This window comes from Pieris brassicae, chromosome 11, assembly GCF_905147105.1.
Source record: "Pieris brassicae chromosome 11, ilPieBrab1.1, whole genome shotgun sequence".
Lineage (NCBI taxonomy): Eukaryota > Metazoa > Arthropoda > Insecta > Lepidoptera > Pieridae > Pieris > Pieris brassicae.
In genome coordinates, this window is record NC_059675.1 from 12364976 (window position 1) to 12385414 (window position 20439).

A 20439-nucleotide genomic window follows, 5' to 3' on the forward strand; every position below is an offset into this window, starting at 1 on the left:
CAAAGCCTACCGAGTTATAGTTTTTAGATAAATCTTTTATTTTGACAACAGCTAATGTCAGCATATGTACGATTGAAAATAATTAGACTAATATACAGCATCATAGGGGCTAGCCGAGGACTCTCAACCCTGAGGTCATGTGTTCAAAACCCAGTACTCAAATCAGCTTGTACACCGATGAGTAAAAAAATATTTTTCCCAACTAACAAGATTGACAAAACGTTTAGGGAGCTAATTGCCTTTGATAAGTTATTATGCAGTACCAAATGGAAAATAGTCATGATAAACTCGCCAACTCATAAGATGTACGTCTGCTAATTTTACTCAAGTCAGCGACCCGGAGCAAGCATCAAGTCCCTCGTGCATAGAGGAACAATGAACGGATGATAACGTTATCTATGTCTGGCGGGGAGGAGGCGCCGGAAGTGTACTCGATATAACTCCTGGTAATACATATCGAGCAAGAAAAGGGACATATAATAACATAAATATTTTAACTGTTTAGTATAAGTCTCGTCAAAACGGAATCGATTTTGAGAAATGTCAACTGTCAAAGTTAGGTTACGCTCATAGGGGACAGGAGGCTCACCTGATAATGTGATACCGCCGCCCATGGACACTCAATGCCAGAGCGCTCGCGAGTACGTTGCCGGCCTTTTAAAAATTGGTACGCTATTGTCTTGAAGGACCCTAAGTCGAATTGGTTCGGAAATACTTCTCTAGGCAGCTGATTCCACATAGTGGTGGTGGAAGGTCTTAGAAGCGTCGTTAGCTTACATACAATCTTTTTCAAACGGTAACACATTAAAAATTCATCTTATTTTCAACGAAACTGCAAAATAAGATGAAGTGGCAACATAGTGTAGGAGTATATAGAATTAATTTTTTTTTCAACATTTTTGTTAGTAATCTGAAATAGTAACAATTAATGAGAGACGTGAATATTGAGCAAGAAGATACTGTTTTCTAAGTTTATTGTAAAATAATATTATAAATATAGTTTATAAAAAAATATATGAAAACTTCCTTTGCAGTGGTAGTTATACAGTATTACCTCTTTATGAATCAGGTACAGATTATGTAAGTGTTAATATTATCTGGGGCCTAGACCACGCAGTTCTTTTGCTTGTAAATTACGATACTAATTGATCGACAAGGAATATTAATAAATACTTTACTTAAATTTAGAATATCAGAACAACTACAATTGGAAATGATAGGGTACCTATAGCAGTTTACAAAGACCATAAAGTAAACAAGAATGAGTTCGATTTTAAAAAAAACGGCTTCCATTCCATATTTCATTAAATTTTGATGAAGTTTTTGAAATTAATCAGATTTTATTTATGATTAAAATAATATGTCTAGTTCACACACACTGTGGTTTAAAATCTTGGATAAATAACCGGAGCTGATGTACTCTAGTTGATTGATATCTTCCGTACGTCCATAAACGTAGCGTCTAACACATGAGACCCTCGTTTGTTAGGAAAATGTAATTTATAAACGACTGCTAACTTTGTAGGTAACTATAAAATGACGGAACTCGAAAAATCAATTTGACTACCCTCACAGTGGAAGAGAGTAACTGGGGTTCTGCGTCTTTTATCAATAGCCAATGGCACAACTAAAACCCCGTACTTTATGAGGTAAATAGTAACTTTTGTATAGGAATTATAGTAGATGCTTTATGTGACGTCAATTGATTTTAAAATGCTGTAACTGTTTTCCTTTTTTGGTACAATAAACCACAATTCGATTTCCAATTGAATGAACACGCGTAACGCGTTCTAGACACACATGATTATTACGTAGTGATTCGAGATTAATATTATCAGATAGGGGGACCAATTAAGTGTTGCTATGTACAACACAGGTAAAACTATTCAAGCCACTAAAAACCAGGTGTATGGCACTTGATAATCAAGCCGTAATCAACCAATTAACATATAAACCCTATGCATGATCCAAGACGTGTCTTATCTCCGGCAATTATCATGTCACCATCGGTAGTTCACCTGTGCTGGTGGAAAAAACTTGCTCAGTATAAAAAACTGTCCGCGAAGGACGCGTGCCTGCGTACGCACATCTTGCGTCTCTTTCACACGGTAGCCCTTGCAAATCAGGTATTGGTGTTGCTTTTATTACTGACAAACCTGTTAGGTCTTTCCCTATCAAATGATTATGCATATTAATAAAGATATTTTGTGACAACATTTTCTTTTCTAATCCTAAATATTTGGGCTCGTGGAAACTCAGCCAATAGGAAAATGTTTGAAAGAATGTTGTCAAATTGGGCGAAGTTTGTAATTATGTTTTAACTTTAATGAGACAAATTGCATAAGATTGCTAGAGGTTAATTTTTGTACATATTAATAACTCTTGTTAAAACACACAATGATGATAAATCCTGTTTCATTCAAAACAAACATGCTCATTATTTGGTGTGATAATCGCCACACAAAATATTACTAGTAAATAATACGAAACTGTTTTACAGTCAAGTTTATAACACTTGCAGATTCTTATATTGCTTCATTATCTTGTTATCAATTCATATCAACTTTGAAGATGTCTTGCAGTTTAAGACAATTATTTGGTAGTTTGTTGTCTTGACATAATAGTGAACTGATGATAAAATGCTACGCGCAAATTGATCATTCACAGATAGTTGATAAAATTTAGTTATTTTATCATGAGTTTTACTTAATACACGAATTCATAGACTTTATCCAATTAAATATTACCTACAAATCACAACTTAAACAAATGCTAACAACATAGCAGCTTTAAGATGATATGAAAAATATTTGAGTAGATGAGTAATGCCTTTCTTACCGAAACTCTCTGTTAATTTTAGCATAACCCCGCCGATATGCATGTCACCCTTCACAACCATTGTACGCTTTTCATTCATGTCCGTCACGTAAATGGTGAGGTTCCACGAACCATCCCCAACTATTTCACCGTCTGCCAACATTTTGCACTAGTTTTGTACACTTAAACACCAAAAAAGTTTTTTCTTTTAGCACATCGCGATGGAAAGAACACGTTCAACTGTTTATAGAAATGACATTCGACTGTTGTTAGTCAATCTACAATCGGAATTCGTTCTGACTGATTAATGATGAATCATCACTCATCGTTCCCAACTTCACATATTATAGTTCAATAAAACTCACATCATTGACCGATTTGATGCTTGTCAGTTGTCAAATTGGAAGTAGCAACTGCTGTTTCATGTCACTGCCAGTTTTGAAAATTAACCTTTTTATACTTCATATTTCATACCCAAGTTACGAGTAGGCAAGTAGATGTGTTGTGGTTAATACTAAATAACATTAAGTATCAGTAAAACAATTTTGGCTTTTGCAACACCTAACTTATTTGTATGAAATAACATTTTATCAAAATATTCAGTACAATTATTACTTTGTTGTGATGTAGATCAGTTAATATGCCTTGGTGATCAATACCATAAGGATATTTTATAAAATAGTATAGGTTTGTGTCTTGTTCTTGTCTCTATGAGCAAGAGAAAAGTTTCAACAAATGAGATGGTAGCTAAAAGTGAAAAAAAAGGTAGGTTCTGGAGTGTCTAAAATGGATAGGTATGCGTGTTCATTAATCGAGATTTTAAAGCCTTTTTCCTTTCAGTGCTAGCGTGTTCTACGCCAGAACATAGATTAGAGTCGCCGTCAAGAGACAGCGATTCCATTTGTGATTCAGACGCTGGGAGTCCAGTGCCTTTTTTGTGTACTCAAGATGGAGCAGAAGGAGAAACTGATGTTGTGTGGAATTTCTACACACCTAAATCTGATAAAGGTACATCTCGATCAAAAAATACAACTCCCCTTAGTAGAAAACCAAGAAAGACGAGAAAATTAATAGAAAAACCATTACCTAAACGAAGAACAGTAAGACCATCACAAAAGAAGACTGAATTGTTTCAAGATCTTATTGAATTAAATCAAAATTTACATGAAATAATAGGGAAAAAATCTAAAACAAATTCTAATAAACCAACATCATGTAGTGAAGAAGACATTTTTAGTGATACCAGTGAAAGTTCTCCAAAAAGTGGCTTAAAGACAAATAGCAGATGCCTTAGAAAAAATGTTTTAAGTTCAAAATTCAAAAAACAAGAGCCTGAGAATTGTTTAGAATCAGACGATTCTATGAATGAGTGTCTTTTAAAAGCCAGCCAGGTTGTTGAAGAGAACATAATCAACTATGATCATTCTGCACCAAAAAGGCCGTGCCGGGCAATATCTAATGAAAATAGTTTTAAAACCAATGTCAATACAACAATTGATCAAGTTTGTATGGATACAATTTTAAGTAACATTAAATTAGAGTCACCTTGCCTGATTAAAGCTAAGAAATGTGGATCTCCAAGATTTAATAATGATTCTTTTGATAATCTGCTTGGAGATTTAAATGATAGTGCTTTAGAAAAATTATCACAGATGCCTGTCAAAGATACAAAGAAATCAAATGCATATGATTCAATTTGGGCATTACAAGATGAAAGTCTGTCCTTTAAATCTATGTTTGCCCGACATAATTCAATGCCAGAGTCCCCATCTGTAAAAGAACTAAATCAACCATCAACTAGTGGTATGGCTTTTGGTAGATACAGTTCAATGCCTTTTAACAAAAGTGATGAAAAAATCATAGGTAAGCAATCAAAACTGTCACTTACACATTAGTGTAACATATTAATGTTATGCTTAAAGGTACTATAAGCATAGTAAATTTGTTGGATAATGTTTTGTTACATTTATTAAGAAAGATAAGGTTCTATCTATCTAACATTTTCATGTTTTTTTTAAGCGTTTTTTTTTATTAAACTAACATCAAGAATTAGGTAAATTTTTAAACCATTACGGAATAAGGTTACAATAAAATACTATATATTTGAACCAACCTATATTTAATTTACATTTAAATGTATCTAAAATAAAATGTGTGGATTGATACATAATTGACTTTTTAGTTCCAGGTGATTCACCAATAAGATGTACTCCTGATGAAATAAAGAAAAAGCATCAGCTGGCACGGGAGAGATTGTTGGCTAAGAGACTTCTGCCATTTACAGCATCGCAACAATGCTCCCAATTAGCAAATAGTCTCACTCAGCAATCTATAGATACCTTGCCAACAAAGAAATCTGTCTTCCAGCCAAAAGTTGCAAGTGCACCTACAAAATTATTGAATCAAAAAAATATTCCTAATATGAATGATAGAAAACCTAAACTACATGTAAAAGATGATGCTGCTGACCTTAAATTATTAATTGAAAAGAAAAGACAAGAAGCACTAATGAAGCTGAGACGAAGGCAACCAAAATAAATACACTACTATTGCTAAGCTCAATTTGTTAATGAATCAATCAATGTGATAATGGTGTGTTATATTTTACAAAATATATGTTTCAATAGGTATTATGTAGATATAAATATTTTAAATTTTAATGAAGACAATGTGATTTTTATCTGAAAAATGTTTTATTTTGCCACACATATTTCATAGTAGTTTGGTATAACATAAACATACAGATATAATTATAATGAGTATTATTTGCTGCAAGCTGAATACGCCTTAGCCTAATTCTTTATATAGTATGTAACATTTTTTAAAAAATATTGGAGTATTGATCATTTATGCATTTCATGTATGGCTTTGACCTTTAGCTTTGTTGGAATTTGATGGTAGGTTTAATGTAGCCTTAACACATCTTAAAGTGACATCTAGCTTCAAAAGTAGTAGTTTTGAAGTGCCAAATCATTCACCATTCTGTAGATAAGAAGACGCTGATTTTAAAACAATATTTTTGAACTGCCAAAAAGATGGTATAGACTTCAAATATTGCAATAAATATAAAATAATTAAATAATGGTCAATAAGCTCAGGCCTCACAATCTATCTTCTTTGAAGTATTCGGTTATCTGCAATTTCCAAATCTGGGAAATGACAACGACAAGTGCCGATTTGTCTAATAAAAATTCAAGTGCCAACCAGATACCAAGGTTAAATTCAGAAATTTAAAAATCTTGAAATAAATTCTATTTAGAAACTGTTCGATTTTGTTAATAAAAGCTCTGGGAGAATATCATCATAGCAACACAAGATAGATCACGTAGTATGATACTACCCATAGTATCAAGGAGAAATATTTTACGTTGAGTCTATTTGCCACTGGTTTATATTTCCCATTTATTTATATATATTAATCTATAAAATGGCGTTAAAAATGGTACGTAAAGCTGTCAAAACTATATGTTTACGAGAAAAATGTTGTGGATACCAAAGAACTTTAAGCACTAGCGAACCCGTAAGGTTGGGTATGATCCCTATTGTTGTGGAGCAAACTGGAAGGGGTGAGCGTGCATACGATATTTACTCTAGGCTCCTCCGTGAACGAATAATATGCCTAATGGGACCCATAAATGACGAAATAAGTTCATTGGTTGTGGCGCAACTTTTGTTTTTGCAATCAGAATCTAGCAAGAAACCTGTTCATTTGTATATTAATTCGCCAGGTGGTAATGTAACAGCCGGGCTTGGTATATATGATACTATGCAGTATATAACTCCACCAGTTGCAACTTGGTGTGTTGGTCAAGCTTGTAGTATGGCATCTCTACTTTTGGCTGCAGGAGCACCAGGTATGCGCCATGCCTTACCTAATTCTAGGATTATGATACATCAACCATCAGGTGGTGTAAGGGGTCAAGCTACAGATATACAGATACAAGCTGAAGAAATTTTAAAACTAAAAGCTCAAATTAATGGCTTATATGTTCGTCATACTGGTTTGTTAATTGAGAAAGTGCAGTCATCTATGGAACGTGATTACTTTATGTCTCCAGTTGAGGCTAAGAGCTTTGGCTTGATAGATAATGTTTTAGAGCATCCACCATCACATGCTTTGGAGAATGAAACTGGTAATTCAGGTGGTACAGCAACAAGTGATTAAGTATGTGATAGACTCATATTGTTTTTAATTAGTGAAGATATAAAATATATTTCTTATATAATAACATGACAGTTTATTTTCCCGATAATATAACACATAATTGATAATATATTTACATGTTTTTTAATTGTTATCATTCATGGTACTTGTTTAAAATAAATTCTCTCAAATAAAACAAACAATTTCTCACATCGAGTTATTCAATAGGACATAATATTTTTGCTGCCTTCTGATGTATCCAGGAATAATAGTGAGATACATTTGTATAGACAATAATAGCTGGATAAGAGGTGACCAAATGTGATACAATGCCAACTATTTGATAATCCTTGCCAATCAGTCCGCTGCCAGAGTCGCCTCTGGAAAAATATTTTAATTATTAAAACCTATATTTAATCCATGAAGTTTGAATTAAATAAAAACTTAACTACCCTATTTCTTTATAGCGTAACCACAGTTTGACAAAATGAATGAGAGTGTAAGTAGTTGAAATGATACAGTTTTTATGACTATTATTGTTTATGTCCTATATGAATAAAGTATAACATGAGGGAATGAGATTAGAACAAGCTAATTTAGACTAGGGAAATTATTACTTATATTAATTCATGTTTCTTTTTATGCCTTAATTTCACAAAAACTGTTAAAATTAACCCAAGAAACAAATATAATTATATTTATTTTTGGGGTTTGGTCAGTCCACATGCATTTGTAGATTTCGTAATCATTAGTTTTACCGTATGACGCCTGGTGGGGCGTATTTCACTTCTGTTTGATCTACTTTCATGGCGCCAGAAGCTGAGATTGTTGCACTTGCTTGAGACCGGTGGCTACAAAGACGACGTAAACAGATAGGACTAGCCCTAGACTAGACTAGGATTATGTACCCTGCATTGTAGTAAAAGCACTCCTTAGAATTTGGATAAGACTCCCCGAAGAGCAAGCAGTGAGACAACGTATGTATAGGGAAATAGAGGCCTAAGAATGGTGGGACAGGGTGGAAGAGGGTAGCCAAGGAGACCGCGAAGTATTATAGCGCTATTGTATGTTTGCATAACAGCGTAAATGATTTATTTAAAATTCACTTCCCTTTTAAACAAAATTTGTCTGCTTCTAACTTTAAAATAGCTGGATAAAATATAAACACTTCTACAAAAAACAATAAAGAGCCAATCCTGCGAACTTCGATTTTGAATCGTCAAATTTCAATAAAAAAATTACATTATCATATAGTATACAGATTTCGATTACGTAAGACAATTAAACTTCCTTAGTTCCCCGAGTTTTTACAAAAGAATATATAATTACTATAGATAAGTCTCAGCCAACTAGCATAATCAGCCGTTTAATCAACAGCCTAGCGTCTTAACTAAACATCGTTTAACTAGCGACCTGAAAGATATTAAGCCATGTTAAATTTAGTTACACTTTATACTCCATCTTACGAATCGTATCGGTCTTAACATATGCCAGTTTATTAAATGCTATAACAAACAATATAATTTAATTTGAATGGTTTGATTGTTATAAATTTACAGTTTATATGTCACTGGCCTTAGTATATATATATATATATGTGTGTTAATGATTTAATTATGTTCGACGTCCTGATGGATAGAAAAACTGTGCACAGTTTGTGTTTCCACCACATCAACTTCCTTTATATTAAGAACACTTATACAATAAATAAATAAATAAACGGCTAAATATCTTTCAGGCCTTTAGTTAAACGGCGCTGTTTAGTTAAAAGGCTAGGACTGTTAATTGAACGTCTAATTAAGCTAGTTGGCTGCGACAGCTATTATATTTAAGCTATTGTGACCTAGTGGCTTCAGCGTATGACTATAACCTAAGGTTGTGCGTTCAAATCTCATATCTATGGATAATCAATCAATCGTAATGGTGTATCATTGGACATTTTAACGGTAACGCTAAACATCCTGATAAACCCGGCATGTATACCTATATTAGATCGTCTACTTGTTTATACTAAAAAAATATCAAAGGAACGGTTTCAATCTGAAGCCAAGGGGATGAAGCTCCGTTGGATTATTACTATTAATTTGTTAATTACTTTGATGGCCTTGAATGATTAGAATTGAAACTTCCGGCACATATCATTCCCTTGTGCAATGTACCAATTCGTGAACAGTCATCTTTGGACCTCAACTTCTGCGAGACACACTTCAGCTTGTAATCAAATTCACTCATCTGGCTCTAGAAAATTATGTTTGTATGTATTTTACTTGTTTCCTAATAACCAGCAATTTAATAGATTTTAGTTTTATTTCTATTAATCCTGGGCCTTCCATTCAGCCCTCTATGTTCTCCCATCCGCCGGGAATCAAGTTCAAGACTAGCCATAGTGTGTTTAATTCATACAAACTTACATTCGTTGCTCCCCACCCAGCCAATATTCCGACTTCCTTGTGGATATTTGGTCGCAAAATCACACGCTTAATAAACTCCCCAAAAGGTAAGGCGTGCTTAAGTTTTATCAAAGCAATGTCATTAGCTATGGTTTCGGAGTGGTAAGATTTGTGACGATATACAGTTTTCACCAGTCTCACTAGTTTCACCTATAATTCACACAGTAAACATCAAAACAATTTACTCAATATTCACTTGTCCGAAACATGTACTTAATTGGAACAACGCGAAAGAGGTACAGACTAATTGTGTTAACTAATTTGTTTTATTTCTTACGATTGTGTTTAGAAACGATAGCTTTGGGGACACACGGGCAGAAGGCTAATCTGATGTTAAATGATACAGCCCCCGTCGCAACTCAATGCCAAAGGGCTCGCGAGTGCGTTGCCGGTATACCTATAAATACCGAGCAACACATATTATATCAGGAACTTTATGCTTATTTTAAAAATTTATTATTATTTTATGTGTTTATCATTGCATGCCTCAAATCTCAATAAATATCACCAGAAACACATACCTGAAAAATGTCATGATGTCCCGCATACACACCTATAATAGTACGTTTATCTATTAGCTCAAAACAATGTGCGGCAGACACTAACAATAGTTGATTCAACACAGAAGATCCACAAATATATGCCTCATAGTCTACGTTTATTTTCAAAAATGCTACATGAGGAAAATTTTTAATTGTTGCATATTTCCCACCAATAACTTTCCCCTCAAAACTACTGCCTAAAGAAAAATCGACTATAAGCAACAGTATAACAACGTCAGTACTCATATTCAAATATAAAATGGGCCAATAAAAGAAGATTAAAAGTTTTTATAGGTTTAATTCCGTTGTTATAGGACCGTAAAGTTTGCAATGACGAACAATAATTGAATGAAAATCTTGGTACGCAGCTATGTCGTAACTTCGATTTGAATTTTAATTGTGATTTATTTGGTAAAGGAAACAAAGTTCGAAACTATATACAACAGAGCTTGCTTTTAAGAAAACGTAAACTACAACCGTAATTACCAGTGGCGTCTGCGTGGAATGAATTGGTGGAACTAAAAGTAGCAAGTGCCAAATTTCATCGAAATTGGTTAGGTAATTTAAGGCTAAAATAATAATTAGTACACGGAAGCGTAATTTAGTGCCGTATATAGAATCTGAATGCACTAGTTTGGATTATTTGCATAGTTTGCACTTAAGATTATGTGTAGGAGTTTACGCGATGGCAATCTATTAGTATACTATTTTAATATTTACGGGGGCAGTTATTAGTCCCTTTGAACTTCACGCCATGTCAAGATACATACAAACAAGGTCGACACATGTGGGCTGCTACATCAAAACAATATTCCTTTATAATCTGTGAATTATATGGCGCATGCGCGGTTCCTGGGTCGATATTTAGTGACGTCAACGGGAGTCCGACTTCAGTCAGCCGCCGGTGGTCACAGAGATCATGTGGCTGCAATGTATCACCGTTACTGTACTGATCGCCGCGACTTGCTCCCGCGAAGTTTTCACCAACTCCTTTCTGGTGCGATTCAAGAGGTCCCTTCGTCACGAGGAGGCCCACAATATCGCCCTTCATCATGGCTTCGACAATCTTGGCCCGGTAAGAGCATGTGATTTATGTAAACATAAGCATAGTTAGTACAATGGTAGCGGGAAAGTTATGATTGAGCGGATACGTTACTTATCATTTTCGTGGGAACCTTACAGGGGATTCCTATATCTTTATACAAGTATTTTAAATAATATAATTAATTGTATATAAAACAATTTTGGATGTATAAACTCAAATTGAATTGATCAAAACCAATTCTTTTATGTCAGGAAAAAATCGAATTAAACAACGAAAATTCTAATATTCTAAATTCGGCATCAATAACATAATATATTAAACAAAATGAATTCAATCAACACAAAAACTTTTACACGGTCGAGTGTGATATGTTGTGAATTTGTTTGACGGATTTCATTCTTAAGGATTTAAAAAAAATTAGTTAATTATGCGTGCATTAAAAAAAATTTTTTTAAAATATCTACATGTTATATTAACGATCCTTAAATTTTATCCTTGATCTTCAATTTAAATAAAGAATAGAAATAAAACTGCACAGATTATACAATCCGCTTGTCACGAGGTAATATGGATGACGTATGTCACCCCAATTCGTCATACCATAATATTCATTACCTCGATAACCTGTTGAGTGATAAGCTCATGTATCGCTGTATTGGACAGCTTTGATAGCGAAACAATCTGAGCGATACATATTAATTATTCATAAAGAGGTAAAGGCCCAGTTATTCATTTATTTATAATTAAAATGTCGTGGCGTCTAGTACGTTTTATTACTCCCCTAATGTGTGAGTGTGAGAGTGTGTACGGGTTACTTTCCCTCACACAATTGGGTTAATAGGTTGACACAACAGTGGCCGTTTCATATTTTTCTATTAATACTATATACAGTCGACTACACAGTCGAGGGACCAAAGATAAATTTCAAATTACCAAGTAAAGAAGAGTTTGATCCTTAACATTACAATTATTCACCAATTTTTATTTCGAAAAGAAGGCCGTAACCTCTTTTGAGTGAGCGACTTCAGCCTTACATTATCCAAAGAATTTTAAGAAATTGGCAGGTATGATAAACACTTCAACTCATAGTGTGTAGGGAAGCCCGATCTTCTGAAATGTAAAAGTTAGAGGACTTTCGAATTGAATCTACTTACCTAACGAATTTTTCAATATGCCAGCATTTGCCTGCGTCATACTTGATTGAACGTTGCTGGATAAAACTAAACTTATATAATAAGAAGTCTGTTAAATTCAATAAATAAAAACTGTTCTATATGCAACAAACATAAGTCACTAATATTTACGCTCTAAAAGTTAATACGAATCTACTTTTGATACGTTATTTAAAAATGTAACATGGACACCTTGTGTTAAATTAAATAACTATAGCAGTTGAACATATAATAATGGTCACGAAACACTTCTGTATTGAAAGCTTGGGAAACGCTCAGAGCACGTATTATGAATTAAACGACAGAACGTACATGTATAATTCGAATAGAATTCCTTACTAAACCTTACTTATTGTATGTAAAGTAATATTAGTGTTACAATATACTTGAACCGTCAATTAGGCCGGGGTAAGGAACGCACGGAGTTGTCACAATTTAACTTGAATTCAATTGTATTGAATCGTAAATAGAATAAGTTTTGGTTAAGAGATACTATCAAAAATAAATGCCAATTGCCACACCCGACAATGTACATTGAACCGCCCGTATTAAGTACAGATCAATGTCACGGTGTCGTTAACTCGTCATCAATTTGGCCATTTGTATTTGCGATAAATAAAGACAATATTAGTGACTCTACATTTATGTAGAGCAGTGTTGGCTTAGTGGCTTCAGGGTGCGAGGGACTTATCTACTTACACCTTTACTTACTATGTACTTTCTATGTACACCTTTAACATTCGCTCAAACGGGGAAGAAAAACACGTGAGGAAACCGTCTTGCCTTAGACTCAAAAAGTCGACGGCGTGTGTCACGTACAGGAAGCTGATCACCTTTACTTTCTTACATTGACAAATGATCACGATGCAGATGCAGAAATCTGAGGCCCCTACTTAAAAAGCTTGTAGCGCCACTGATTCATCCATTCATTCCCATTTATCTCCACTCGAACAAATTCAAGAAAAGAGCGTACCAATTCTTAAGAGGCCGGCAACGCACTTGCAAGCCTTCTGGCAATGTGTATTTGGTGAGCGTCCTGCCCGTTTGCCTCCTATGACATTAAAAAAACGCAATTGATTTGTTTCAAACTGAGAAATTTGTTTCATTACCTTCAACAACGGCATTGCCTCAATACAATACAATACAAGTATAGAAAAACTCACGCAATTCGCATAATCGACTTATTGTAAGTGGTAACTGTGCATTTATGGCTATTGCCTAACTGGGTTATGTGTACAATATGTAGTATATTCTGACCTAAATCCGTCCTCCCATGGGAATAAAGGCTATATGAACGCGGTTTTAACGAACGAAAACGCTCATTATATGTCACCTATAAATACGGTGATTTCCAATCGTAACTGGGGCATGTTTTGGAGGCTGTATCGTAACTGAATATTACTAATAATACTATATTTTTATTTTGCTTAATACCATGCGGTTCAAATTTGATGCGGTCATAGCGTAAACAGATGATCCTACACAGAATTATAATCAATAGTTTGAACTTATTGTTTCGTATGAGTAAGCACAGCCTCAAAAGATATGTTTAATATAAAATTAAATTTCATTTTTTTTTGTATATGCTATATCCTATCTACCTCCAGTACCGTCGATCGTAACTTCCAAATGACTCTATCTCTGGCTTTCTTTCTCCATTCGCTCCCTGCTTCCGTTTTTATTTCTATACACCTCTTTTTGGTGCGCCCTCTTCTCCTTCTTCTCCTTGGTCCTTTCCATATGTATACTATATATCTATATACCTTTTATCTGTGTATCTTGCTATATGCCCCGCCCATTGCCACTACAAAAAAATACTTAAAATAAAAAGCTCAAAATACGACGAAAAACAGAAGTGAGCCTTACATCATGTTCTCATCGTTATTATTTCACAAATAAGCACTTTAATGTACGTCTTAAGGGTATTTTTTTTCAAGACTTTCACGAAAATATAAAAGTCTTAAGACTTTGATTACATGAAGATAAGAAGATTAGCTTTCTACGATGTATTTTCAGTTCATATGAATGAACCACATTAGGATTGTGTACGCTTTGCTGAGTGCCTTATTAATCCTTTGATTTCTTTTGAGTGAAATGAGATATTGTATGTCAAACATTATTTTTGTGTACTTACATATTATTTGGCTTTGATCGAAATAACTACGATGTCTAGAGATTGGAGGATTCGAAGATTTTAGTTCTTTGCTGATTAACGATAATGTGTGCGTGACTCCAGAAACACAAAGCAAGCGGTGATGCGAAAACCTATCGAAGGTATTCAATATTAATAGAAGCCTTATATTTCAGAAACTAGGTACCTTAAAATAGATTTATCATTCTATTATCTATGTAACACTATGTATTCCTTGGTATCCTTTTTTGGCTAATTCCTCCCCCAAATCTCGCCTTTTCCGACTGCACTTGTGGACTCTGACATTTGCTTCGCACTGTTTTCTTAATCTGGAGAAACAGAAAGAAGCCTAAAAAGACAACTAAATAAAACAGACGCCCTTGCGCCATTTTATAGGATTCCATACTCAATGTCTGCTTATTCACGTATTTCTTCATAAACAGTTGGCAGTCGTTATTTTTTAAGTATTTTTCGCATACTGGGGGCAAACATTCCTGCGTCTAATTCATTGATCAGCGCGGGTAATCTGTAACTCCTAAAGCGGTAACGTACCAGACCTAAGTATTGTACCGTGTCTTGTGTCTGTATCGCGCGATCCCATTTTTGCAATAACCGCCCTACAGGAAACTGTAATTATGTACCCTTCAAAATTTGGGTACAATCTATTGATTTTTTGGGCATACAGCGTTTCTAGCATCATTTTATAGAACTAAGCATTTATAAACTTCAATACATCGTTTAACTGAGCGATAAATAAGCAAAGTTATTGAAATTTTATTTAAAATCAAGACTATTTTGATCTTTATTTTAACAACTGTAAAAAAATAGTCATTTTAGAACAATTCATTATAATGTGTCATATTTGGGTACCCTTTTAAGTAAAAAAATATCTCTGCCAAGATGGCCAGCTTTTCCATACCAAACTTAATAAGTAATTCTATAAAAAATATATATGTATATTATTAAACTTTTTTAGAAAAATATTTTTCTTTTTTCAACTGTGAGTGTGGATGCATGTGAGTGTGAGTGAATGAAATGTATAACTACATATTTGGTCTCATTTCCAAAATTGCGTAAGGTGTTTTCATGTCTTTAACATTAATCGAACCCGACTTGCCTAAGACCCAAAAAGTCGATGGCATGTCTGAAACAGATACAGAAATTTGAGGCCCAAACTTAAAAAGGTTATAGCGCCAACGTTTTTTTTTGCTGTTCACAATGAACTCCAAACAAATTTATCACCAACTTGTACTATGCAAATTGAACCCTTTTTCGAGTGAATAGCTGAACAGCTGAAGCTGAACTTTATAAACACATTTAAGGAATTGACATTTATAATTTGTTGACGTGATGGGATATGGGTTCACGCGTTTTTCTTTTTGTTTGTGTCTCTTCATACAAGACAATTTTTACCAGGAATCCAATAAGGTGGATTTTGTAGTAATTGTGAAATTAATGATTAAGTGACGATGCTGCTGTTATACGTAGTCGGTCCCAAAGTTCGGTCATAACGATATAAACAAAAGTACTGATCAGTTTTGAATGAGTGATATATCAATTTATAGTACATTAATAAGGGATAGACATATCATTATTTTTAATACAGGCCCTTAAAAAGGCAGCGGCCAGCTGTCTATTGCAACACGCACCATATTCCACCTGACTTTAGATTCTCCAAATTTTTATGGGGTTTATCACAGACCTTCCTCTCTAAGACTTTCCAAATTTTATAGTCCAAAGGACCGGGCCGAACTGGAGGAAGGCTCATGTCTATCTATGTCGATGTTTTGACGCTCAAACCAGGCTTGAGTGGTCTAGGCTTTGTGTGCAGGCGCAGAGTCCTCTTGGAACACGAAGTAATGTCCCGCAAATAGCGTGTTGGGTCTTTGACCAGCCGGTCCAAAACCGTCTCTTGGTACACTTTTGCACTGGTTATGACAATGTAATAGGACCCTCCCAACCAGACCATTACTGATGATGGATGATGTTCCAGCTTCTTCAGAACATTCTATCTGTCTATTGTACTTCTCTTTATTATCGATAATGATGATTCCGATAATGTATGTTAATTAGTTATTTTTTTTATAAAGAATAATGTAAAACCTATAGTTGCAATATTTGTAAATATGTGTGAAAACCATGTATCTACATAATAAGATTATCTACTGTATTGTTTATTATAATACCATGTGCCTATTTTATTTTAGTACGTATATAGTAGGTTTTTTTTGTCCTAGGTACGTTCTTCACATATAATTATCAAATCAATGTATACAACATATTGTAAAAACTGTTTGAAAAGAGTAAGATGGAGTTTCTTGCCTTTTCTTTCCCATATGAACCTTTTGGAAGGGCCAACTAGAGTCAATTTTTAAATATTTTAAACTTGTAATTTTGACTTTCAAAAGTCCCTTTTTGGCCTAGACATAAATGATTTGACATTGACTTTGCTGCGACATCGTAGACGCTCTACGCTCGTTGTAGAACTACGAATATATGAAATTTCTAATATAAATGTGAACACCACATCTTAATCTACATATTTACAAATTTATTTATCTTCGTTTATCTCGCTAAAACTCGAGAATGGCTGAACTAATATGGCAAAACATGAATTTGAAATATTTGTGGAAGTTCAGGGAAGGATTAAATGGGAAACAAATAATAAGGAAAATACTAAAAACGACAATTGTATTTTCCAATAAAAATTGTTCTTCTTTTTGTTTTTTAGTTATAAATATTGTCACTTAATTGTCATATATATATATATATATATATATATTTATATATATAAATATAAATATATCGTATATATAGCCTTCAGAAATTTGTGTTGTGTAGCTGTAGTATGATAGATCTCTTTGGTCTTTTAAAAGCTTAAATGAAAATCGTTATTTTTACAATTCTTGTCTAATCTATTAAATATCATGTTACTGTAATATTGAAGTATTACCTATTTTTTTATCACTTAAGGCGTAAATATGTCATCCTGGTGATTTGATTGAATTAATTGACGAATGATTGTCTCTCGTCTCGTACGTATTTCAAAAAATATCTATGCAACATGCAGCAACGTCTCTACTATTAACCATTTAAGATGTTTTGGAACGTGAAGAAAGAACTGCATTGTATTTGGTAAAGTAAATAAAATTGCCACACATTACACAAAATGATACAGTTGTTAAAATAAAAATAATATTAGTTACTGTATTATTATACCTTCCAGTTGAACTACAAGACTTAGTTATTTCCAAGTATCCTTTGTATATCGTCAATGAAAATTACCAAAGTTGTACCTTTACACGTTTCTGAAAAGTTTTAGCAATTCCCTTGTTAAGAATTTAAATTACTCAAGAGTTTGACGTTTGACCTTTTATTGGATATATCAAAATAATCTTTATTTTAATAAATTTTCTGAGTTCTCGATAAGTTAAACGATGTATGCTTTGTGTTCCCAAAAAAATCATAGATTCGATGCCAATTTTCAACGGTAATAATTACGGTTGAGTTCGTTCAACAGAGCGGAGGTTGCAAACTTGGAATCGCGCGCTACAGAAACTCAATACCGAGGTCGGGGTTGTTATCGCTATTAGGTGTTACAGAGACTTGACGCTGAACAATGAAATAGACTCTGGAATACGTTTGCCCCAGTTTTATACGGAAAATAAACAACTTAAAAATGCGATTAGTTATTTTTTATACAAATACGCCAATAAGTTACCACATTACTTGTATGACACCCCGTAACGTAATAGGGCATGTAGGTGACACATTTCTGTCTGTTTAATTTTTTTGCCATCTTTCACCTCATTAAGGAAACACCGCGAAACATATGTCATATGTATATCCGCACAGTGCAGATGGAAAAGGCGAGATTTGTAAGAGGAAGTTGTCAAAAAAGGACACACGATAAATAGTGTTTATGTAACACACTCTATATAGTATAATGATAAATTTATTTGAATATACCTAGTATGAGAAAAATAAGGCTTCTTTTAATGTTGAGTATCTTCGAAAGGTTTTCGGATCACCGCTTCCAAGTTTGTATTTCTGGAATCACGCACTTATACACTTATTATGTTAAAATGATCGGTAATTCAGCAAAGTAATAAAAATCTTTGAATCCTCTGATATCCAGACACAATGGTTATTTCAATAAAAACCTTACCGATGTAGTACACAAACGTTATTATTGACGTACAATATCTCATTTCACATAAAGGAAGTCGAAAGTATGAATAAGGCACTCGGCAAAGCGTACACAATCATAATGTGGTTCATTCATATGAACTGAAATACATCGTAGATGTGATCAAAGCCTTAAGATTTTTATAATAACACTACACTGAATGTTTTACAGTAAAATCGAGACAAAGGCCCAACAGCCACATCTAATTTAACTATATATTATTTATTAATTATATTATTAATAAAAACGTTTTCATTCTGTATTGTATAGGTTCTAAATTTGATATGAATAGTTTGAAAAAATGTTAAGTAATTAACATAATCGAAGGCCAAAATCATTTTCAAAGTTATTTATAATATTAGTTTGTATTAAATATTCAATGAGCATAAGCATAAATTAACATTGACGCAAACAACGTTAATGCTATTAATAAATCGAGATATACCTACGTTTATGTCTAGACAGATGTCAATAATTGAGAAGCCATTGTAAACATCAGAGCGTAGATAACAGTGGGTTGATATAAGAATATGCCTGTGACGTCTATACCACGACATATTTTGGTAAACAGGTTTTAAATATTCAAAAGAATCCTGTTTCAGCTTCTAAAGCTAACAAAAAGGCTAACTAAAAGCTGGACATTTTATTAGTTTAAACGTTTTTACTTTGATTTTGTTCCCTTGGGAGTAGAGACTCTTGGGATTCAAGTCACACAATTTAAGATTTAATTTGGCTCCTGGTAGATAGTACCGGTGATTCCAGAGCTGGTGCTAACGAATAAGTATAGCTGTATTCAGCAAGGAATTGCTGCCAGCGTTATAGGTACACCGATAGTTTAAATTTGTTTTAAATTTCTTCATTTTTAATTATTTTTATTGTTACTATGCGTGTTCTGTGTATTTGATTGATATGTTTAATAAACTATGTTCTTTGTGTGTTAATTTAATAATATATCAAATAAATATTATCTGTGTAATCATGGATTACTAGTTTACTTAGGATACACTTACTAGTTTTCGTATTTAGATGTGTTTATAACCAATGATACATTGGTTATGAACACATCTAAATACATAAAATCCTTTTCACTAATTATAAAGTTGGCCTCTCCAATATTTGCAATTTAGAATATTGTAAACAAAAAAATATTACCGATGTAGCCGGGGAGTATCTCGCGAGACGCGTGACACACCATTTCGGAACTATTGCATTTTACTGGTATATATGTTGCAGATATTGTCCATGTTTGTGATGGGCAAGATTGTTTCCCAAGTTTTCATCACAAATGGAAAATATACCAAGTGATGTCTATATACTATGATTAAACTAAAGTAACAAACAGAACACTAACGCATAAGTGTGTGTGTGAATATGTGCAGCATACTTCATGAGCACGTAGGTATGTCTCGATTAATTAATAGCATTAATGTTGTTTGCGTAAATTTTATTTTCTTATTGGATATTTAATACAAAGTATTATTATATTACCTTTGAAATTAGAAGATGATATTGGTCTTTGATTTTGTTAATTAGTTATAGTTTTATTTAGTAACAATAATAATAAGCCTTTTTATTAACTGTTTTACAATAGTTGGTAGTTGCTATATTACAGTAAAAGTATTGATTTTTGTTAGTATGTTAGCTTAGTTTATGTTAGTAACATTATTTATTAATGAATTAACAGGAACCCCGGTTTGTCGGTCTTGTGCCAGTTTATGCCAGCTGATTTTTTCAGATCATCTTCCTAGTGGTCTAAGGGTCTCCCCTTCCGCCTCTTGCCTGGTGATCCTTTCCATTAGGTAACTCGTTTGGTCCACTTTCTACTAGACATTCTCGCTACATACTCGCCACCCCAATGCCATTTGAGCAAAAGTTAAAGCGTTTGTAACTTAGTGACGGCTCTTATCTTTGTGTTTTTCCAGGTAGGTATAATTTTCTACATATTCTAA

General features: G+C 33.6%; 5 protein-coding genes across 9 annotated transcripts in view; 3 read left to right on the plus strand and 2 right to left on the minus strand.

Moving 5' to 3' along the window:
* LOC123716166 (unc-112-related protein-like) overlaps nucleotides 1-3092 on the minus strand; it is a 42806-nt gene extending 39714 nt beyond the window's left edge. For both annotated transcript variants that reach the window (XM_045671771.1, XM_045671772.1), the window contains exon 1: nucleotides 2839-3092. In XM_045671771.1, the coding sequence (XP_045527727.1) occupies nucleotides 2839-2980 (142 nt within the window). In that variant the 5' untranslated portion in view covers nucleotides 2981-3092. The remainder of the gene's footprint in view (nucleotides 1-2838) is intronic.
* Nucleotides 3093-3305: 213 nt separating this feature from the next.
* Nucleotides 3306-5492, plus strand: LOC123716180. 2 transcript variants are annotated; one of them, XM_045671787.1, is made up of 3 exons: nucleotides 3306-3582; nucleotides 3643-4680; nucleotides 5000-5492. In XM_045671787.1, exons 1-3 carry the CDS (start codon nucleotides 3528-3530, stop codon nucleotides 5353-5355), a joined length of 1449 nt encoding a protein of 482 aa, XP_045527743.1. In that variant the 5' UTR covers nucleotides 3306-3527; the 3' UTR covers nucleotides 5356-5492. The 2 variants fall into 2 exon arrangements, with proteins under 2 accessions (XP_045527743.1, XP_045527744.1); XM_045671788.1 differs by having other exon boundaries at nucleotides 3658-4680; nucleotides 5000-5491.
* On the minus strand, nucleotides 5085-10276 carry LOC123716182 (mast cell protease 1A-like). 3 transcript variants are annotated; one of them, XM_045671790.1, is made up of 6 exons: nucleotides 9933-10276; nucleotides 9373-9561; nucleotides 9057-9199; nucleotides 7720-7812; nucleotides 7173-7341; nucleotides 5085-5203 (listed from the first exon to the last, which is right to left on the minus strand). In XM_045671790.1, exons 1-5 carry the CDS (start codon nucleotides 10197-10199, stop codon nucleotides 7179-7181), a joined length of 855 nt encoding a protein of 284 aa, XP_045527746.1. In that variant the 5' UTR covers nucleotides 10200-10276; the 3' UTR covers nucleotides 5085-5203; nucleotides 7173-7178. The 3 variants fall into 3 exon arrangements, with proteins under 3 accessions (XP_045527746.1, XP_045527745.1, XP_045527747.1); XM_045671789.1 differs by lacking the exon at nucleotides 5085-5203 and having other exon boundaries at nucleotides 7041-7341; XM_045671791.1 differs by lacking the exons at nucleotides 5085-5203; nucleotides 7720-7812 and having other exon boundaries at nucleotides 7041-7341; nucleotides 9933-10270.
* LOC123716183 (ATP-dependent Clp protease proteolytic subunit) lies at nucleotides 5988-6982 on the plus strand. The gene has a single exon (XM_045671792.1). It carries the CDS (start codon nucleotides 6245-6247, stop codon nucleotides 6980-6982), a length of 738 nt encoding a protein of 245 aa, XP_045527748.1. The 5' UTR covers nucleotides 5988-6244.
* A 114-nt stretch (nucleotides 10277-10390) lies between the features above and the next one.
* Nucleotides 10391-20439, plus strand: part of LOC123716616 (neuroendocrine convertase 2) — a 45893-nt gene continuing 35844 nt past the window's right edge. The window contains exon 1 of the mRNA XM_045672450.1: nucleotides 10391-11028. Within this exon, the coding sequence (XP_045528406.1) occupies nucleotides 10873-11028 (156 nt within the window). The 5' untranslated portion in view covers nucleotides 10391-10872. The remainder of the gene's footprint in view (nucleotides 11029-20439) is intronic.